The 21,693-nt window shown below is 47.0% G+C and overlaps 1 protein-coding gene across 1 annotated transcript in view; it reads left to right on the plus strand.

The window, feature by feature from the left end:
- Positions 1–21,693, plus strand: part of EXT2 (exostosin glycosyltransferase 2) — a 163,659-nt gene that overhangs the window by 88,424 nt on the left and 53,542 nt on the right. Inside the window, exon 8 of the mRNA XM_006157755.2 lies at positions 18,373–18,562. Coding sequence (XP_006157817.1) covers positions 18,373–18,562 — 190 coding nt within the window. The remainder of the gene's footprint in view (positions 1–18,372; positions 18,563–21,693) is intronic.

The following is a 21,693-nucleotide window of genomic DNA, read 5'->3' on the forward strand; positions in this document are numbered from 1 at the left end:
CTTTTGAGAGTGATTTTTCTTTTTTAACCTGAGGATCATGTCTTCAATAAATTTTGGACATTTCTCCTGTTCTCTCTGAATATTACCTATCTATAATTCTCACTAGTCTTTCTTTCTGTAAGCCTATTATGCCTGTTAGACTTCTTTTATTCCTTCTTAATGTTTTTCAGTTATGTTTTTCCTCAGGTTTTTCATCTTTTTGTCAGTCTATGCTGCATGCTGAGTATTTTTTTTCACATCTATTTTCTTGTTTTCTTCAGTTATGACTATGCTTTTTATCGATCCATTTGATTTAAATGTCAATGGCTATTTGTAGAAATTCTGTAAGATTGTTTTTCAAATCTGTGTACCTAGCGCTTTTTTTCCTTAGTGTCTTTGTTTTCTTATGTTTTAAATTTCTTCTTATTTTTTAATTGCCACGGAACACATGGGCTTGCCAGAGAGAGAAGAGGCAGGGGGCAGGGGACAGTGTGTGGAGAAAGCGCCCATCAAGGGGCATGGCCACATTACACCCTTCTTCTCCGTTTCTCCATTGCTCTCAGGATTTGGGGTACACACACACATGCCTGGTGAGTTTTTCAAGCCCCTGGGGCTGGGATTCAGACTACAGCTGGCCGTATGGGATCCAGCTCCCTTAGCCACTGGACTTTGGGACCAGCCTGGGATACATCACTTTTTTACATTAATTTCCCAGTTGGAGGTTTCCATACGTCACAGAACTCATTAAACCCTAAACCTTCATGAGAGGTAGCCTCTGTTGACGTCCCCAAGGGAGAGTCTCCTCTCCCTCATCAGCACCCCAAGCTCAGGGGAGAGGGGTTTGGTTGCATCCGTGTACTCGTGAGTGACTCCCTGGCCTCCTGATGGTGCAGGCCTTGAAGGGTCCCGGCTTTAGGTGCACGTCACACTTCCACCTCCCCTGCTCCCTGGGCCCAAAGCCACTTCTCTTCCAGCAGGCACATTCAAACCCAAATGCCTACTGGGCCAGCAGGTGACGTGATGGTTAAGGTTCGGATCCCACATGGCTGACCCTGCAATTCGAATCCCAGACCCAGCGGTTTGAAACTTGTGCCAGACGTGTGTGTTTGTGTGCCCAAAATCTTGAGAGGAGCATGGAGAAGGGATTGCGGTGTGACCATACGCCCTGGGAAAGCGATTTCTCACTTTCCCTCTCTCTGCCTCTCTCTCTCTCTCCAGCAAATGCACACACCACACCCTATGGCAGAAATAGGAGCAAACAACACAAAACCCCCGTCGCCTACTTTCCCCAGCCCAGCCACAGCCTGTGCCATCCCCGAGGTGTCATGCTGCCAGCCAGCTCCTGCGTGCCAGCTCTCGTTCGTGGCTCTCTGTATTGTTGGTGGGGACTTACTTTTCCTATGACCTCAGCTGTGTATTTGAGAGAGTGTTTGTTGTATTTTATTCTTCATCTCTATGTATTTTATTTATAGCAAAAGGATTTTGAAAAGGAAGATTCCATCTGTTTTATCTTCTTTTTTTTTCTTTTTTTGGAGAGGTTTTTGCTACAGGGTGCGTGCTCTCACCAGAAAGACGGAGAGAGACATAGAGACAGAAAGTGAGAAATCACCCCCCAGGGGGGATGGCCACGCCTCAATCCCTTCTCCTCCATTCTCCTCTCGGGATCCTGGGCACGCACGCACACGCACCCGGCGTGAGTTTAAGCCACCAGATCTGGGACACAGACTGCGGTCGACTACGTGGGAGTCCAGTGACATAGCCATTACGCTACCTGCTGCTCCCCATTGGTTTTATCTTCTGAAAATTGAATTCTTGTTCGTTATTGTCCCCTTGCCTGTCTTTGTCCTTGTGGGTTCATGCCCCTTTTTAGGAAGAAGCAGAGAGCAAACACAGTAGACAGAACATAAGTTTTCCTGGAATCCAGAGAAATTAAGAGTTAAGAAGTGACTATGCGGTAGAGGTGGCTCTTCCCACTCCGTATTGGCGCTAATGCGCTCCTGTGAGCTCAAAACCATGTGGAGACTTGGGGCGTTTGGTGGTACTTTGCTGGTCTTCTAAGTGCAGGTACCGGACGCTGTCATGTAGTCATGTCCGAGAGTCCGTGTTGCCCAGGTCGGTGACGTCGTCCCTCGGGCCATCGCTGACCTCTCTGCCAAGGTCAAACCGGAGAATAGGCTGGTCTTTCAGACCGTCCGGGCCTTTCGCGACCAGGACAGGGGGACGGAACCGTAAATGTGTTTGCCTCCCTGAGAATAGTACTGTGTGCCATCACTAACACCCGTGGGTGCTTTGTCTTTGGATTCTAAATCAGCTTTGCTCATTTGAATCAAGTAGGATACTGGTTTTCTCATTTTTTAAAAAATGTTTTCAGCATATTTACAAAGCGACAGATCCAAGGGTGATAAATGCCTGTCTGTGAAGATGCGCTCTAAGAATAAGCCGAATCTTAGCCACTGTTAAAAGCTGAACTGTTAGTTTTAATATAGCAAATTATAAACCAATAAAATCAATGGTGTGGTATCTTTGCATTTTAAGCAATCATACCATAGATCTATTTAGTGAAATGGATTGCTCGCGGACTGATATAACTCATGAATTATTAAAAGTATCAGCATGTGGAACCTTCTCTTCCCTCGTTCCAAGTCCTTTTAAGATGGCTTATGTTGAACCGTTTCACTGGCTTCTGTCCACCCCACTGATGGAAGCTGTGGCCAGACGACGGTTCTGATAAATTATTGGCTTTCTTTCCAAGCAAGAGGAAGATGAAATATCTGCTTTTTCCTTTCCTACCTGAAAAGCAATCAGCAGCGACCCTTTCTGCTCTTCTTGACAGTAGTTTGGCTTTACAGAAGAAGAGTGGGCATTTAGCCAGATATGGGTTTCAGTGTTATATTTAAAAAAAAAAAAAAATTGAAGTAGCTAAAATTCAGATAAGAGCAGGAATTTTCAAGAGACATTCAGATGGGTTTAACCCGTGAGCCTTCCGTTAGCTGGCATAGCATAGCCCAGGAATTCCTGGGATGCAATTTTTATTTTTATTTATTTATTTATTTTGTCATAGGACTTGCTCTCGCTAGAGAGAGAGAGAGAGAGAGAGAGAGAGGAAAAATAACCACCCCCAAGAGGGATAGACATGTTATAGTCCCTTCTCCATTCTCTTTTAGGGATTTTGGACACACACACACACACACACACACACACACACACACAAGGGCGGTGTGATTTTCAAGCGGCTGGGTCCAGGGCTCCAGCATCATGCTACCCTCTGGCCCTGAACTGCACGTTTTAATCCCTTCTGTTTTGGTGATCCGAGGGATTTGAGGTTATTTAAGGAATACTCTTTACAACAGTTTGCTCATCTATACGACTGGGTGTGTGGATAATAGTACTAGGTCATACTTTCCTATGCAAAAATGTGTCGTGACCTTTCTGATGACCCAGTAGCTTTAGAAGACTCATCTGACCATTAGTAACTGATTACTAATGGCTCATCTTGGCCATTGAAAAGGACATTTTGGAATCAAACCCGAACTGAGATTTCTCTCTTTGAAATTCGCTGTGCTTGCCTTGAAGATGGGACTAATATTTACCTCACAGGAATATCATGAGAAATTGGTGACATGGAAGCATTTTGTAAATGATCATCATTAATAATAAGGCTGTTTTTAAATTTTAAGTTTTAAGACTGCATGAGGCTGTGGAGACCACTGGACTTTGGGACCAGCCTGGGATACATCACTTTTTTACATTAATTTCCCAGTTGGAGGTTTCCATACGTCACAGAACTCATTAAACCCTAAACCTTCATGAGAGGTAGCCTCTGTTGACGTCCCCAAGGGAGAGTCTCCTCTCCCTCCTCAGCACCCCAAGCTCAGGGGAGAGGGGTTTGGTTGCATCCGTGTACTCGTGAGTGACTCCCTGGCCTCCTGATGGTGCAGGCCTTGAAGGGTCCCGGCTTTAGGTGCACGTCACACTTCCACCTCCCCTGCTCCCTGGGCCCAAAGCCACTTCTCTTCCAGCAGGCACATTCAAACCCAAATGCCTACTGGGCCAGCAGGTGACGTGATGGTTAAGGTTCGGATCCCACATGGCTGACCCTGCAATTCGAATCCCAGACCCAGCGGTTTGAAACTTGTGCCAGACGTGTGTGTTTGTGTGCCCAAAATCTTGAGAGGAGCATGGAGAAGGGATTGCGGTGTGACCATACGCCCTGGGAAAGCGATTTCTCACTTTCCCTCTCTCTGCCTCTCTCTCTCTCTCCAGCAAATGCACACACCACACCCTATGGCAGAAATAGGAGCAAACAACACAAAACCCCCGTCGCCTACTTTCCCCAGCCCAGCCACAGCCTGTGCCATCCCCGAGGTGTCATGCTGCCAGCCAGCTCCTGCGTGCCAGCTCTCGTTCGTGGCTCTCTGTATTGTTGGTGGGGACTTACTTTTCCTATGACCTCAGCTGTGTATTTGAGAGAGTGTTTGTTGTATTTTATTCTTCATCTCTATGTATTTTATTTATAGCAAAAGGATTTTGAAAAGGAAGATTCCATCTGTTTTATCTTCTTTTTTTTTCTTTTTTTGGAGAGGTTTTTGCTACAGGGTGCGTGCTCTCACCAGAAAGACGGAGAGAGACATAGAGACAGAAAGTGAGAAATCACCCCCCAGGGGGGATGGCCACGCCTCAATCCCTTCTCCTCCATTCTCCTCTCGGGATCCTGGGCACGCACGCACACGCACCCGGCGTGAGTTTAAGCCACCAGATCTGGGACACAAACTGGGGTCGACTCCGTGGGAGTCCAGTGACATAGCCATTACGCTACCTGCTGCTCCCCATTGGTTTTATCTTCTGAAAATTGAATTCTTGTTCGTTATTGTCCCCTTGCCTGTCTTTGTCCTTGTGGGTTCATGCCCCTTTTTAGGAAGAAGCAGAGAGCAAACACAGTAGACAGAACATAAGTTTTCCTGGAATCCAGAGAAATTAAGAGTTAAGAAGTGACTATGCGGTAGAGGTGGCTCTTCCCACTCCGTATTGGCGCTAATGCGCTCCTGTGAGCTCAAAACCATGTGGAGACTTGGGGCGTTTGGTGATACTTTGCTGGTCTTCTAAGTGCAGGTACCGGACGCTGTCATGTAGTCATGTCCGAGAGTCCGTGTTGCCCAGGTCGGTGACGTCGTCCCTCGGGCCATCGCTGACCTCTCTGCCAAGGTCAAACCGGAGAATAGGCTGGTCTTTCAGACCGTCCGGGCCTTTCGCGACCAGGACAGGGGGACGGAACCGTAAATGTGTTTGCCTCCCTGAGAATAGTACTGTGTGCCATCACTAACACCCGTGGGTGCTTTGTCTTTGGATTCTAAATCAGCTTTGCTCATTTGAATCAAGTAGGATACTGGTTTTCTCATTTTTTAAAAAATGTTTTCAGCATATTTACAAAGCGACAGATCCAAGGGTGATAAATGCCTGTCTGTGAAGATGCGCTCTAAGAATAAGCCGAATCTTAGCCACTGTTAAAAGCTGAACTGTTAGTTTTAATATAGCAAATTATAAACCAATAAAATCAATGGTGTGGTATCTTTGCATTTTAAGCAATCATACCATAGATCTATTTAGTGAAATGGATTGCTCGCGGACTGATATAACTCATGAATTATTAAAAGTATCAGCATGTGGAACCTTCTCTTCCCTCGTTCCAAGTCCTTTTAAGATGGCTTATGTTGAACCGTTTCACTGGCTTCTGTCCACCCCACTGATGGAAGCTGTGGCCAGACGACGGTTCTGATAAATTATTGGCTTTCTTTCCAAGCAAGAGGAAGATGAAATATCTGCTTTTTCCTTTCCTACCTGAAAAGCAATCAGCAGCGACCCTTTCTGCTCTTCTTGACAGTAGTTTGGCTTTACAGAAGAAGAGTGGGCATTTAGCCAGATATGGGTTTCAGTGTTATATTTAAAAAAAAAAAAAAATTGAAGTAGCTAAAATTCAGATAAGAGCAGGAATTTTCAAGAGACATTCAGATGGGTTTAACCCGTGAGCCTTCCGTTAGCTGGCATAGCATAGCCCAGGAATTCCTGGGATGCAATTTTTATTTTTATTTATTTATTTATTTTGTCATAGGACTTGCTCTCGCTAGAGAGAGAGAGAGAGAGAGAGAGAGAGAGGAAAAATAACCACCCCCAAGAGGGATAGACATGTTATAGTCCCTTCTCCATTCTCTTTTAGGGATTTTGGACACACACACACACACACACACACACACACACACACAAGGGCGGTGTGATTTTCAAGCGGCTGGGTCCAGGGCTCCAGCATCATGCTACCCTCTGGCCCTGAACTGCACGTTTTAATCCCTTCTGTTTTGGTGATCCGAGGGATTTGAGGTTATTTAAGGAATACTCTTTACAACAGTTTGCTCATCTATACGACTGGGTGTGTGGATAATAGTACTAGGTCATACTTTCCTATGCAAAAATGTGTCGTGACCTTTCTGATGACCCAGTAGCTTTAGAAGACTCATCTGACCATTAGTAACTGATTACTAATGGCTCATCTTGGCCATTGAAAAGGACATTTTGGAATCAAACCCGAACTGAGATTTCTCTCTTTGAAATTCGCTGTGCTTGCCTTGAAGATGGGACTAATATTTACCTCACAGGAATATCATGAGAAATTGGTGACATGGAAGCATTTTGTAAATGATCATCATTAATAATAAGGCTGTTTTTAAATTTTAAGTTTTAAGACTGCATGAGGCTGTGGAGAACATTATTGAAATTCACAGGAGGGCATTCTTTCTACCCAGGTAGGGTCTGTCATGCATTTCTGTTGTTTAACCCTTACACCCCAAGAGTATAATTCTGTTGGCCCCATTCTTACAATTGTAGGAACTGAGACATACTTATTTCAGGACCCACTTCCTTATCACCTCCTCTTTGAGATGAGGAATGTAGTGACCTGTCCACCTGTTACTGCACCCGGCCACATTTTCACAGTAGCGGTTCTATCTTGCACCAGTCCTTGGCCCCGCAGGTAAGGGGGAAACACGTGGTACATAATTGGGTCAACAGTGTGGACATAGAAAAACTTCCGTCCCTGGTTTTATGAAGGGTTAGACGTGCTACATGACCTTCCCTGTTGAATAACTAAAATACTGAATTAAATACACATGTATATTTTTGAGAGACTTTTGCTATAGGGAGTGTGCATGCACCAGAGAGAGAGACCAAAAGAGAGAAATCATCTCCCAGGGAGATGGCCAAGCTGCAATCCCTTCTCCTCCATTCTCCTCTCGGGATTTTGGGCACGCACGTACACGCACCCAGCGTGAGAAGCTTCTGAGTCTGGCACTTGAACCGTGGTCGACTATGTGGGAGTCTAGTGACATAACCATTACGCCAACTGCTGGTTCCAATACCGAATTAAACATAAAGTAATTTTAGCCTGTTGCTGCATTGGCATGAAAGTAAAATATTTGCTGAGCTCTAAAACAAAGCGAAAGCTGGGCATCCTGGGAAGTGAGAGCCCGAGCCAGCTCTGCCGTGGGATTGCTCGTAGAGCCTGGTGACTGAAGTAGAGCACATGGGACAGGATTTAAAGCCTGTGACCCATCCAAACTGGGCACTTTCACAAGAACTTCCTGAATGAAGGAATCTTTAGTTCAGGAAACTGAAAGACTGCATTTTCAACATACTGACCCTGGTGCTGAGAGCTGTAATCACAAGCCACCCTAACGTGCATCCTGGTCCAGATAAACCTTAAAAAAGGGAAGCTAATTGAAAGTGGTCCTGAGTTGAGAGGAACCAGTGGAAGTAGACACAAATCCTGTCTTGAGGAATTTATCTTCAATCCAGATCTGAAATAACTCGTATGAATTAAGTGTCTAAGGAAAATGAGCAGTTCACAGTCAAAACCCACAAAACCACAAAGAAATAAGCCAGTGTCGTGATTGAGAACCAGCAGAAACAGACCAGCGAGGACTTCCAATTATTAGATTAGATTATTAGATTCAAAGAAATTGTTCAGAATGCAGCCTAAAGAGACAGAGATGGAAACTACAAAGAAGTGAAATGAAAAGGGGAACAGAAGGAAAAGGTCCAACCTATGTCTAATCTGGGTGCCAGGAAGAGAAGAGAGGAAGAATGGGTAGAGGCCCTTCTGAAAGTATCATAGCTGAGAATTTTCCAGAATGGTTGAATGATACCAGATCTGACATGCAGAAAGACCACAGAACCACAAGCAAGATAAGTGAAAATAAATCTACAATTAGGTCATCATAATGAACCTGCAGTGCACCAAAGAAAAAGAAAAGATCTTAAAACCATCTAGAGGAAAGAGACAGAGATAAACAGAAAAATTTGGACTGCTGTTGTAACCTGTAGTCTTTTTTTTTTAAAGAATTAATTAATTTTATTTAATTTATTATTAGTTTTTAAATTTGCTATAAGGCACGTGTGTCCACCAGAGAGAGGGAGGGAGAGGGAAAGTGAGAAAGCAAGCCAGCAGATCTGAGGCTTGAACCATGGTTAGCCATGTGGGAGTCCAGCACACCACCGCCTGTTGGCCCCAGCCCTGAGTTAGTTTTAAAGACTCGGTTTCTTCAGCTATCAGAGATAACACAGATGACGGTATCTGAGACTTCCGTGCACCCAGGTGTGGTGAGATGTATTCAAATTTTACCCTATTAAAAACGTATTTATGGGGGACCAGCAGGTGGCGTGGTGGTTAAGGTGCTGGACACTCCCACATGACTGACTGTGGTTCGAGTCCCAGGCCTGGTGGTTCGTTTTCTCACTTTCCTTCTCTCCGTGTCTCTCTCTTGTCAAATTAAAATAAATGAATAAATAAAATAAATAATTCTTTAAGGAAAAAAAATGTATTTATGAACAAATTACCAAAAATAGGTTGCAGAAATTCTAAGTGGATAATGTTCTATCTTAACTTAGTTAAATCTGAAACCCTAAAAGGATTCCTAAAACCTTTGATTTTCTTGCTCTTTCATGTATCTGTTGAATGCTCAGTTGGTGAGATTGGGCCTTTGGTGTTATTCTCGTTTTTCAGAATAGTCAGTTACCCTTGAAGCGAGAAATGAACTAAAGGCGTGATGCAGCAGGTGCGCTTCAGACTGGTCCCCAGACCGTTTCTCTCTCAGGCTGGGACATCCTGCCTGAAGACATCGTTCGTGCTCTGTGCTTCTCCCGTTCCCCTCGTCCGCGCGTGCCGGGTCGCGTGCCGTGCTGTGGGGAGCTGAGGCCGTAGAGCTTTCGTGGCTGCGGCAGCATGGGCCACATTACTGATTGCCCCTTTCAGATCTCCCAGAAACCATTAGCTTAAATGTCACCTCACCATTGTGGGCCGGGGACACCACCCTTGCGCACGTTAGGAACACGGTGCCGGTGCTTAACCCTTTCAGTGCATGTTCTCCTGGGCCTGTGTCTGTGGACAGGGAGTCTGTTTGAGCCTAGGGGAGAAATGAAAGCGTTAAGTTCTTTTGGTTTTGCCCTTTGACCATTGCAGGATGAGAGGCATGATGAAATACTTTTCCAAAGTCTTTAGTGGAAACACATCATGCATAATTGGAGCAAAAAAGAATAAATCAAAGCTTTTTTCCCTCCCTTTAGTCTGGTAATTCATAATTGAAACCACATTGAGGTAAAGGTTGATAACTTCAAAACAACCGAGAGAACTGCCCCTTCCATCAAGGTAGGGATAGGTAAGGCTCCTCATTCCCAGAGGCTCAAAAGCGGCCCTGCAACAAGCGGGCCTCGTCTCCTGAAGGGACAATGCCTGTGTGTGAGTCAAATGTCGGTTGGCTCAGATATCTGCTGGTGTCTCTTCTTTTTACATGAAATTATGTATAATGTCAAAAACAAAAATCTCCGATATGATGAATACTAGTAATTAAATAAGGAGTCATCCTTCATTGCAGCTCGATCTCTCCTAGGCTGGAGTGTGGTTTGGTCTAGGTTGAAAAAGTCCTGTATTTGGTAATGAAATGTGTTCTCCATCTCTCTTGATTTTATAATCCCCAACTAGCTCCAACAAGAACATTTCAGGGGATGAGCAGGTGGCATGGTGGATAAGGTTTTAGACTGCCACATGGGTGACTGCAGTTCGAGTCCTGGACCTGGATGCTTGCTTTCTCATTTTTCCTCCCTCCTTCCTTCCCTCTTTCCACTTTCTCTCTCTGTCTTCCTCTCTGTGTCTCTCTGGTGAGCACCTGTGCCCTATAGCAAATAAAACAATAATAATAATAACTAACAAAATTAAATAAATAATTCTTTGACTTTTTAAAAAAGGAACATTTCAAAATGGTTAGCAAAGGCCATTTGCTCAGCACTTTTCTCCATTTTCCATCTGGTAACCTTAGCTAGAATGGTTTTGGCTAGGCTCATATAGGGCTACCCTGACTTTTCAACTATAAACAAGCAAAACAGGATTGCAGGCAGGGCCCAGAGGATGTCCTCGGTTAGGGATCACACAAGGCCCAGTTAGCTGCTTAAGTCTGAATCTCTTTCTTGAAGGAGAGACCTTTTCGAACCGGTGGTTGACTTTAAGCTTAGTCCCCCAAGGCCTTTCTTTCAAGGTCCTGAAACATGAGCCCACAGCTCCCTTTTCTAGTTAGATCATCCACCAGGGCTTTCCAGAATAAGTGATCTGACAGAACTCATCTCAGCTGGTTGTGACCTGGGGGTTACTGTTGCTACGTGGGTCACTCTTACGTGACTGCAATTTAATGATGCAGGGTTTCTTATTGGAGCTTCTCTGATGAGTATTTGTTGCAGGACTGAGAAGTAGAGAGTGCACTAGAGACAAAGTAAGGCATTTTGGCCAAAAGCCAGTACCCTGTCAGAATAATGCAAACCTTGGGACCAGCAGATGGCATAATGGTTACATCGTTGGACTCTCACATGGTCAACCGTGGTTTGAGTCCTGGACCTGGCGGCTTAAACTCACACCGAGGGCTTGTGCGTGCATGCCCAAAATCCCAAGAGAAGAGGAAAAGGGATTATGGCCATCCCCCCGCCCCCAGGGGGTGACGCCTCGCTTTCCATTTCCCTGTCTCTCTCTGTCTCTCCAGTGAGTGCACGCACCTTATAACAAAAATATGTCTCTATAAAAAAAAAAAGAATTATGTAGATCTCTTTTTCAGTATCTCCTTCCATCTTTGAGTGGACAGTTTTTAGCTTTATTGAGTTTATTTGAAAATTGCATTGATAGCCAAGATTCTGAAGGTGCCACTGCAGTGGACAGCCATTGTGTGTTTTCAGGTCTCTAATTCTGGGTGCCGGTTTTGTGCCCTATCTAGGCAGGATGGATACAGCCAGGCCACAGAGTTAATTGCCAGAATTGTTTGCCTTTTCCCTGGCAGAAGCCAGAGTCTTGAGTAAATTATGGAGGTTTAAATTTGCTTGATTTCCTGCAGAAAGTGGGGTCAAGAGGTCCCAGACTGTAGACACTCTCTTTGGTTGACCAGCAGGGGGTCGGTTCTTAAAGGTATTTCAGAGGTGACTTAATGCCATTTTTGAAACGTCTCTTTAATACGGTTTTTTTCTCTGGGAGTCAGTGTGTTGACCTTCCCCGGTGGAGTGGAGCGGCCGAGTGAAAGTGTACACCCAATTAACGCTGCCCCTCTATGTGCTGTCACGGAGCTCCCAAGGCAAACGAGATTATGCCCGGGGAGGGAGGAGCGGCCGGCACAGAAGCCTGGCTGCAGATCATCCTTTCCGATGTATGACCCTTTGAGAGCCATGTTCATTATCAGTTAGAGAATACTAAGGAAAAGAAACTTCCAAAAGCAGCAAGAAAGCTAATCATGTAGCTTTAAAAAGGTCTTCTGCCATTCAGAGCTTCTCCCAGCATGGCTTTGCCCGTCTCTGAGTTCCTCTCCTACCTCTTCCTTCCCTTCTTCCAGCAACCCCGTCGGCTCTTTCTCCGAATTGTACGCTAGCTTTGCACGCGGCCCTCTGGCCAGCCCTTTCCTGCTTTTCCTAGACTTGACTCCAGGGTACACTCCCGGTTCCTGCAGGGAGAGACAAGGCCCGGTATAGACCGCTGTGCCTCCGCGTGTGGAGAACCGTTACTGCCTCGTTCCACTGCCTGTTATCTTGCATCGCGATTTCTCTGTCTAGTCATCTTCCCCACCAGACCGTGAGCATGTAGAGAGGAGGGAAAGCGACGCTGGTCCAGACTCACACTCTGCGGTCGGGGTATGCTGACTAAGCGCGCGTGCCCGCAGTAACTCTGCCGGGGTAGGAACAACAGCGGAGTCGCTGGTGCAGTGTTTCCGTGGGCGCGAAGAATGCAGACTGGCATGTGCTGGGACATTTGTTTGGAACGGCCATGGGGTGCGGGGTTGAGCTGTCTGCCACGTATGTACATAACCTCATTTACTTACCGTTACTCCAGGAGATAGGTACTAGTACGCCTGGTCCCTGTGCTACAGATGAGGAAACTGGTACAGAAGGCCCAGATTCGAGTCTGGTGTTAAATATTCCTACAAAATCCTACAGTATTTTCATGTTGAAAAGGTAGAATATAGCTTGGATCATTTGAGTTACACTTACTCTTTTTTTTTTTTTTTTTTTTTTTAAGGTTTTTCTCGGTAGGGCGTGTGTGCTCACCAGAGAGCAAGAGAGAGGTGGTGAGAGGGAAAGTGAGAAATCACTTGGCAGGGGCAACGGCCATGCTGCAATCCCTTCTCTGTTTTCCTTTTGGGATTTTGGGCCTGGTGTGAGTTTCAAGCCACCAGGTCTGGGACTCAAACCACGTTCAGCCACGCAGAAGTCCAGCACCTTAACCACCATGCTACCTGCTGGCCTTTAGCTTACTCATTTTATTTTATTTTTTTGTTTGGTTTTGACGTTTTTTTCCATAGGGCACATGCACTTGCCAGAGATGGGGGGTGGGGGGGAGTGAGAAATCACCCCCCGGGGTGGTGGTGGCAATGACACAGTCCCTTCTCCTCCATTTTCCTGTTGGGGCTTGGGACACACATGCACACATACCCAGCATGACTTTTAAGTCTCCAGACCTGGGACTTGAGCCGTCATGTGGAAAAGCAGCACCTTAACCACCATGCCACCTGCTGGCCCCTAATTTACTCATTTTTTTAAACAAATGTTATTGAATAGTACTAGACAGTGTACTAGGTTCTGTTTGTCGTGGCTCCTGCTTTCATGGGGCTTTCAAAATAGTTCAAGCATAAAGAGTAAGAAGACAGGGAAAATAGTGGCAGTCCAGTGTCGTTGGAGAGGAAGCAGAGAGAGAGTCCAGGTATGCCAGGGAATACTTGTGATGAGGGAGACCAAGGTTACCTCAGCTTAGTTAGATTTGCTTTTGAGACACACAAAAAGAAAAGCCCCGAGAAATGGTTACCACCCGAGATCGACACCTGAGATCGACTGCTGGCTGCCACTTACTGAACGCTTTTGCGTGCCGAGTCCTTTACAGAGAGGAGTCTTCAGAAAGTTCATGGGAATGCATATCATGACAAAAACTATGCACGGCTTTCTTTCTTCCGTCTTTCCTTCCTCCTCTCCTTTCCCTTCCTTTCCTTTCCTTTCCTTTCCTCCTCTCCCCTCCCCTCCCCTCAAAAAAAGGGGGGCACCAAAGTAAACCTGTACTTTAATTTCACAAACTTGCCGAAATCCCTTTGTGTGTTACCTCATTTATGTTGAGTAATACTACCTACGAAGGAAGTAGGATTAGCACGGTTTTACAGGTGAACAGAGGTGCAAGAAAGGTGAGGTTACACAGCTGTCAAGTTAAAGAATCTGGATTCAGGAGTCCAGCGTGTCACCACTCTTTTTAAAAAGTCCCTCGCCTCAGCCCTGCTGGCGTGGCCCGCGGTGTAGCGCCAAGCCCGTTTGGTAGTGGATGTGTCGCTCCATTGTATGGACAGTGCTGGCAGGAGTTCATCCTCGAGCCTCTGCAGAGGTGCTGCCTCCCACGTGTCCTTCCCCGCTTCTCCAGGTTGCAAGTCCTACTTGGGCTACAGTGGCCGGTACGGGACACTGAGCACCAAGGAACGTGCTGTCCACTTCCCAGCCCGCTGTTCCCTCCCGCCCTCGCCCCACACCCACAGTCCCCTTCCCGGACGGAGCTGGCAGATGGGCTGAGAGCAGACCTGTCACCTTGCCAGAGACGCTGGCTCTTTCTTCCCTGGCAGGGCCTTGAAATCAGAGCTGCGCTGCCTTCCAGGGGGTGCCTCCGTTTACATCCCAAGGCGTTTGTTTTGTGAAACCAAGCTCTGCATCTCTCAGGGAATTTTCCTCTCCGCCTAATGTCATAAAGGCACTTAAGTGTGTTGGCACTCTCCCCTCCTCCCGAAGAACAGACCGCATCTTGTTCCAGCTTTAATAGTTTTTCCTTCTGTGTTAGTGTCTATTTACCTGTTCGAATTTATGTGCTCGCTTGGTGTCAGTGCTGTATATTGGGAGCGTTTTTATTCCAGGTACTCTGAAATCATAGTGTTTGGAGTAGGCTGTTGCCTATTGTCCCAGATTTGATTAACAAGGATCCAGAACTTTCAGGATTTCTGTCTTGGAGAAGAGCTGGAAGTGGTGAACTTTGGAGTTCTCCACACTCGCCCTTTCCAAGGCCAGCCAAGTGGTGGTGCCTGCCCAGGCTTGGCGAGCGTCTGTGGGAGAGCGTGTGTGTGGGGGGGGGTTGAACCACCCCTGTCGCTGGTCTGCAGCCAGGTGCCTGGCCTGTGTCCCAGCCCGTCACTTGCAGGTTAAACAGCCCTGAGCATCCTTTGCCATTTCTAAGACGGTGGTTCCATCTTCTGTGAAATGCGCACGAGAACCGCGTCTAACTTGGGGGTGGTTGTGAGTCTCGAATCCAATACGTTGTGCCTGGCTCTTAGAAATGTGCAGAATATTTTGACTGTTTCGATTTGTACATGTCTTTTAAAAACTCTTTCTTTTCTTTTTAAAATGCTGTTTGTCGTGCCGGCAGTGGTGAGGTGGTGAAGGCAGCTGGATCCCACATGGCCAGTTGTGCCATTTCAGTCATAGACCCAGGGTCTCGAAAAGCATGCAGGACGCATGTGTGTGTGCCCAAAATCCTGAGAGGAGGGAGAAATGGAGGAGAAGGGATGCTGCTGTGACCATGTGCCATGGCGGGCTGCTTGGTTTCTTCTCCTGTGCCCCGCGAGCATACGTGCTCTCTGAAACACTGAAAAATAGCACTGGTTTTTTTTTTTTTTGAGAGGTTTTTGCTATAGGGCGCGTTCGCTCGCCAGACAGACAGAGAGACAGAAAGCAAGAAATCACCCCCCAGGGGGGATGGCCACGCCACAATCCCTTCTCCTCCATTCTCCTCTCGGGATCTTGGGCACGCACGCACACGCGCCCGGCGTGAGTTTTAAGCCACTGGGTCCAGGATGCGAACCACGGTCGACCACGTGGGAGTCCAGCGACATAGCCATTACGCTATCTGCTGGTCCCAGCACTGTTTTTTCTTAATGCTGTTTTTCAAGCGGGCATTAGAGAGAGTACTGTGTCGAGCGGAGTGGACGAGTGGGTCAGGGAGCGCAACGGCAGCTAGACCACAAACCATCCCTTGGGGACAGTAATGTAACCATAGGGCTCTTTACTGGCTTTAATTTCCACGAACATCAAAAAGAGATGAAGAAGATTTGGGGTAGAAAATCCAAAAGAGTCCCTAGAAATGTAATCAGAAGCTAGGGTACACATAAAATCCAGCCCCCTCCTAAGACTGGAACTTCCTGTCAGTGCACGCGGTGATGGAAACAGGGTCCGCACGGGGATGGTCACCTGTCCAACCGCGACACTCGGCTGTGAAGCCTCACTGTGGAACGCCGTGGACATGCTGGCTTTCATATCCTGATTGCATTAGGACTCTCGGGGCCCCGCTCGGTCTCCTGGAGTGCCCACCCCACGTGTGTCCCATGTGTCTATGTACGTTTCCTGTCCACCACCGTGACATCTGGCCAACAGCTGTTGTCTGTGTGGTGATGGGTGTCCGTCAGTGATATCGAGAGATTGATAGGGGCCCCGGGGAGTCCCAGCGTGTAAAATACCTCAGGGAAGTGTAAGGCGGCCAGAGTCACAGGGCTTTCATATCCAGCCCCCTCCTAGCAGGTAGGCCTTTGGTCCTGGGTGTTTCATGTGATAACACTTGAACGTGAATGCAAGCAGTTAATGCACTGGATTAATCATACACTCAAAAATGGCTAAAATGGCCCAGCAGGTGGTGTGGTGGTTGAGGCATTGGACTCTCACATGGCTGGCTGTGGTTCGAGTCTCAGACCTGGCAACTTGCTGCTTGCTTTCTCACTTTCCCTCTCTCTCTGTCTCTCTCTTTTTCTGGTGAGTGCATTGCCATATAGCAAATTTTAAAATGATAATATTAAATAAATAATTCTTTTTTAAAAAAAACATGGTTATGATGGGGCTAGCCCCATGGCCTAGTGGTTAAGGAAGCTGGATTCCATATGACCAACCACACGATTCAAATCCTGGACCCTTCAGGTTGAAAATACACTGGGTGTATGTGTATGTGTGCCCCAAATCCCGTCAGGATGGCGAAGTGGAGGAAGAGGGGATGCGGTATGACCGTTCCCCATCGAGGGTTGCTTTTTCCCTCTACTTATCTCTCTCAGTCTTGCCGTTTCTTCCTGGTAAACACATGCAACCCTCTGGGAAATTAAAATGGTTAAAATGGGAAATTCTGTATTACATATATTTTACCACAGTCTTTATAAATTAACAATGGACTATCTACCAAAAGCACCATATGCTTTAATAGGTGGGCTGAATGGGTGCTGTACGTGTTAGATCCCAATAAAGCTGTTAAAACATGTAAGAACATTTTCATAATCTCCCCCTAGTTACTATCGGTACAATAATATTTCTGTCGCATTGTTGCATTTAACTTATTCAGTATTTTTTTATAGCGAGGAGACTGGATTTCTGTCACTGCTTTATGGGCTTTGTCTTGAACACATTTCACACACGAAGATTCTGGTCACCGCAGTGTGCACTCCAAGCTCGGCACTGACCCTTGCATGCCAGCAGGATCTCCGGCTCCCTGTGCTCAGGGACCACAGTGCTTTGATGTGCGGAGATTGTCACATTGTTTTGTTTTTCTGGGTTTATTATTATTATTATTTAGTGTTTTTTCTGATCTTTGAACTCACTGGGCTGGCTGGAAACGGATGCCTCTCCTGCATTCTGTAGTGTGGCCTCGTGGACCGGTGGATAGTCCTCTCTTCCACACTCCGTGTGTTCCTTCTCTGCATCCTCCTCGTCCATGAACATTGGACTTCCTGGATTTTCTTATGTCTTCTATTTTTCATCTATGCCCTTTTGTTTCCAGGTCTGGAATATTTCATCCTCTTTACTTTTCCATCATGCCCTTTAAAAAAACGTTTATCGTGCTTTTAATTTCCAAGAGTTCATTCTCTTCGTTGCTAAGGTAAAAGCAGGAATTGATTCCTGCGTCATGGGTGGAAAGCCTTATCTCCTGAGGACATATGTTGCCAGGATGCTCTTTTCACTTCCTTCTGCTGCTTCTAATGTCTCGGTCTCCCGAATGCCTGTCTTTCTTGTTGGTCTGGTTTCTGTCGTTCTTGCAATGTCTGTGGTTCTGGAGTCTGTTCGTGATGAAGAGAGGGGTGCTGAAAAGTGACCAGCCGTTCTCTGCGCCATGGCCAGCCATTGCCTGGAGGCTTCACCTGAGAGGTTGGGGTGCCACGTTTCGGGACCTGAAAAGGGAGAAAGGCTGCAGGGCTCGTCCCTCACGATGCAGACCGTTCACCTGCGCTTTCCTGTCTGCTGCGGTCACGTCTCCATGCGCAGAGCTTTGGCTCCGTTCTCTAGCTTGGGTGCCGGAAGAGAGACTTCTGGCTGAGTAGGGTAGAGAGTGGGTTTGTGAACCCGGGTCTAACTGCTCCTTCTGTAGGTTTTTAGCCAGTCCTGTCTTCCACCCTTCCCTCCCCTCCCATGGGGCAGGCGAATCGACTTCCTGAGCTCTGGTGGACTCGGGCCACCATGGCCTCCTCCTGGGTAGGCACTCGGGTGTCACTCGGGCCCTCTGAGAAATGCGTGAGCACAGCTCGCCAGCCACTGTCTCCTCTCCCTTCTGTGTCGTCAGTTTATGCTCTTGCAGTCATCAGCTGCCATTTGAGTGGGTTGGGGCAGGGAGTGCTTTTAATCTGCCATGTTTAACCACAGTCTCTTCAGCTGCAGAAATCCCCTGCTCCTTTTCAGTGGTGTGACACCCAAACTTAATCAGAGGGAGACGACAAATTCTGAGGGGACGGTTTTGAACAGTTGCTTAGCCCTCGAGTTAGCCCAGCGTGTCTGGGCTCCCCAGTGATGTCGGCCAGCCCCACTGTCACAGCTCCCCCCTGACACCCGTTCGTCTGCCTCTTGCAGAAGTGGAGCAGCGTGAGCAACCCCCTCTTCCTCCCGCTGATCCCTCCCCAGTCTCAAGGGTTCACCGCCATCGTCCTCACCTATGACCGAGTGGAGAGCCTCTTCCGGGTCATCACGGAAGTGTCCAAGGTGCCCAGTCTCTCCAAGCTGCTGGTCGTCTGGAATAATCAGAATAAAAGCCCTCCAGAAGGTAAGACAAGCGAGAAGAGGTGTGGTCAGGAGAGGCCTGGTGTGGGCCTCAGCACAGCTGACTGCTGCACCGATTTGGGATGGCCGGATTATTGTCAGCCTTTGCTCTAAATGGATATTTCTGCTCTGCCAACAATTCCATTTCTGAGGCGGCATGCCCCCAGTTTTCTCAGTCATCTCGTTTTGTTCTAGGGTGGCCCGATGAACTCCAGGCCCTGGCACATGTGGAGCCACCAGCGTTGGAGGGCTTAGGCATCACTAGATCAAAGGCTATCAGCCTTGGGAAACCAGAGCTCGGCTGCCTCAGCCTGAGAACTCCACTGCTTTGTTTAGATGTAAACTCACTTTAAAAGGCATTCGATTTCTCCCTCCTTATCTCAGCTCTGATACTGAGCTCTCCTGGAAAAAGTAAAAAAAAAAAAAAAAAAAAAAAAAAGCTGGCCTCACTTCTGATTGGGAAGGTCTCAGCAGAGTATCCTGTATCCTGGCCCGACTTCAGGGCAGGTGCTTACGGTGAGCTCTCCAAGCAGCGCCGCTGGCTCACCCCTCAGCACGCCGGGCCTTGCCTTGGCCGGCCTGGGCGTCTGCAGGCTGGCAGCCGGGCTTCAGGACCGTTTGATGAATTGGATTTGTTTTTAATTCGGGACCCGTAGAGTCTGTTCCACCTGCATTGAGTTTCTTATTCAGTCCGTCCATTACCGATCCTAATCCTGAGGACTTCAAAGCCCCTGCCGTTTATAGCCTATTAACGCCAGGAAGTTTCTGATGGATTAGAGCGAGGACCGAGTTTGAAGTTTGTACTCTGCACCACTGTCGCCGATAAGGCCTGCTTTATTGCCTGACAGTCCTATCTGCACTTTTTATGGCCGGCCTCTTTTAATTGGTTGTACTGAGGTTGAGATGGTTCGCCGTGGAAACTAGCGGCCGTGAGCTGGGGTCTAGACTGCGAGAAGACCGCATCTCAGTCTCCGCCACACAGACCAGAATCGGCCTCCAGAAAAGTCTTCGGTTTCTCATGAAGCAGTTAACATTTTGTAGTTTGTGGGGTTTCTGTTCTCTGAAAGAATCACAGTTTGTGTTTAAATTTGCAGAGCCACAGTTTAAGTAAATAAAATGACTGTTTGAAATGCAGGGCCTATATTATGCCCTGAAGCATAACAGCTTTTTTTTATTTTAATTAACTAGCTTTTTTTTTTTTTTTTTTGGAGAGATTTTCACTGTAGGGCGCGTGCGCTCGCCAGACAGACAGAGAGAGACATAGAGACAGAAAGCGAGAAATCACCCCCCAGGGGGGATGGTCACGCCGCAATCCCTTCTCCTCCTTTCTCCTCTCGGGATCTTGGGCACGCACGCACACGCACCCGGCGTGAGTTTTAAGCCACCGGGTCCCGGACGCGAACCGCGGTCGACTACGTGGGAGTCCAGCGACATAGCCATTACGCTAACTGCTGGTTCCCATTAACTAGCTTTTTATACCAAAGTTTTCCTCTCCCTCTATGTCAACATGACTACATAGCCTGTCTGCTGAAGTTTTGTTTTTTTCAGTTCTTAGTGAAGGAGAAGTAAAGGGGCAGAAAGGAAAGGAGGGTGTGGGCATCACCCGAAAGTGAGAACGAGAGGGCCAGAGAGGAGGGACAAGCGGAAAATGAAAAGGGGTCCTGTGGGGAGGGGCGCCAAGGGAGGAGCCCGCACAGTTGGCTCGGCCCCTTTACCCAGAGTGAAAGGGGAAGGAGATGGCTTTGCATTCCTTCACTTAGAGAGGCTGGGTCATGTTGTAAGAGGGAAGACTGGGCCCAGCTGTTGGCTTGGTGGTTAAGGCAACTGGCTCCCACGTGGCCAGCTGTGCAGTTCGAGTCCCAAATGCAGTGGCTTAGAAAACAAAAACATGCCAGATGCCTATGCGTGTGTGCCCAAACCCTAAAGGGGGAAATGAAGAGGGGATTGCGTGTGGCCATCTCCACGGAGGGTGCTTTTTCACTTCCTTCTCTCTCTCTCTCACGAGTGCACAGGCTCTCTGTGCCCTCAGTGCGTATGCACCGTACGCACTGCCCACTGGAGCTGGGACAGCCTGTGGAGTCGTCTTGTGCTCATTCCCACCTTGCACGTGCTCCTAGGTACAAAGACCACCAGCTGTCAGCCTGCAGCCTGGCCCAGAGAGGCAGCGATACAAATTCTGGTGCTGAATGCACAAGAGCCTTCTCATAATAGCCCTGGTTAGCTGCTTTGGGCATAAGTGAATTATTTAGTGTGACTCCAGTCACTTCTGACCAGGTAACTATGAGAATGGAGAACTCTTTCTTTCTTCTTGTCCTAAGTCTGCACACTGACACAACCAAAGGCAATCTCACAAACCTAGGTTTTTGGATCTGAATATTCATTTTTAACTTTGAATAGACCCTACTAAAATTTAGTGGTTGATTTTTCTGATCAATAATTTAGTTGATTTTTAAAAAAATATTTTGACTTCAGGGAGAAAGAGGGCTCTTAACTGATGAGACCCTAATGTTGACACTTGTAATGACTGGACTGGCCTTTTTCTAACAGTGATTTTCAGGTCAGGACTCACTTCTGGTGATGTGGTTGTTTGGGAGGACATGAACCACGTTTAATCTTCTGTGGGTGTTTATTCAGTGGGTAGATGGGGCTTTCAGCTCTGGCCCTCATACCAACAAAGGCTTCTGATTTTTCACATATAACCTTCGAAACATATATTTTTTTTTTTGAAAATCCAAGGCTTTGAAATATTATAGGTGAAAATGATGTTTTTGACTTTCTGTACATTTGCTAGAATAAATACAGTGGTTAACATGTCTGTCTCTGGGAAGATTGGTATAGGCAGAAATCTACCCCCTTCCCACTTTTTGTTTTTCCTTTCTTTTTTCATTCTTCAACCTAACCAAATTTTTTCTTGTGGTTACATTTAGGTCTAAATTGCTGGTTTGAAGTTTAAGTAAATACTTAGAGTAGGCAATAGAAATTTCCAGTGGGCTTTCGTCACATTAGTTTCAAGCTCTAGTTAGGAAAAAAAGTTAAGTTACTGCCTTCCCTCTCCCCCATCCTTCAATTTCCACTCTCGATGAGTCTGGAGGTTATTTGGCTTGGCCCCTGGCCTCAGCACGGAGGAAGCTGTTG

The sequence above is a fragment of the Tupaia chinensis genome, unplaced genomic scaffold (assembly GCF_000334495.1).
Source record: "Tupaia chinensis unplaced genomic scaffold, TupChi_1.0 Scaffold000561_1, whole genome shotgun sequence".
NCBI classification, from domain to species: Eukaryota; Metazoa; Chordata; class Mammalia; order Scandentia; family Tupaiidae; genus Tupaia; species Tupaia belangeri.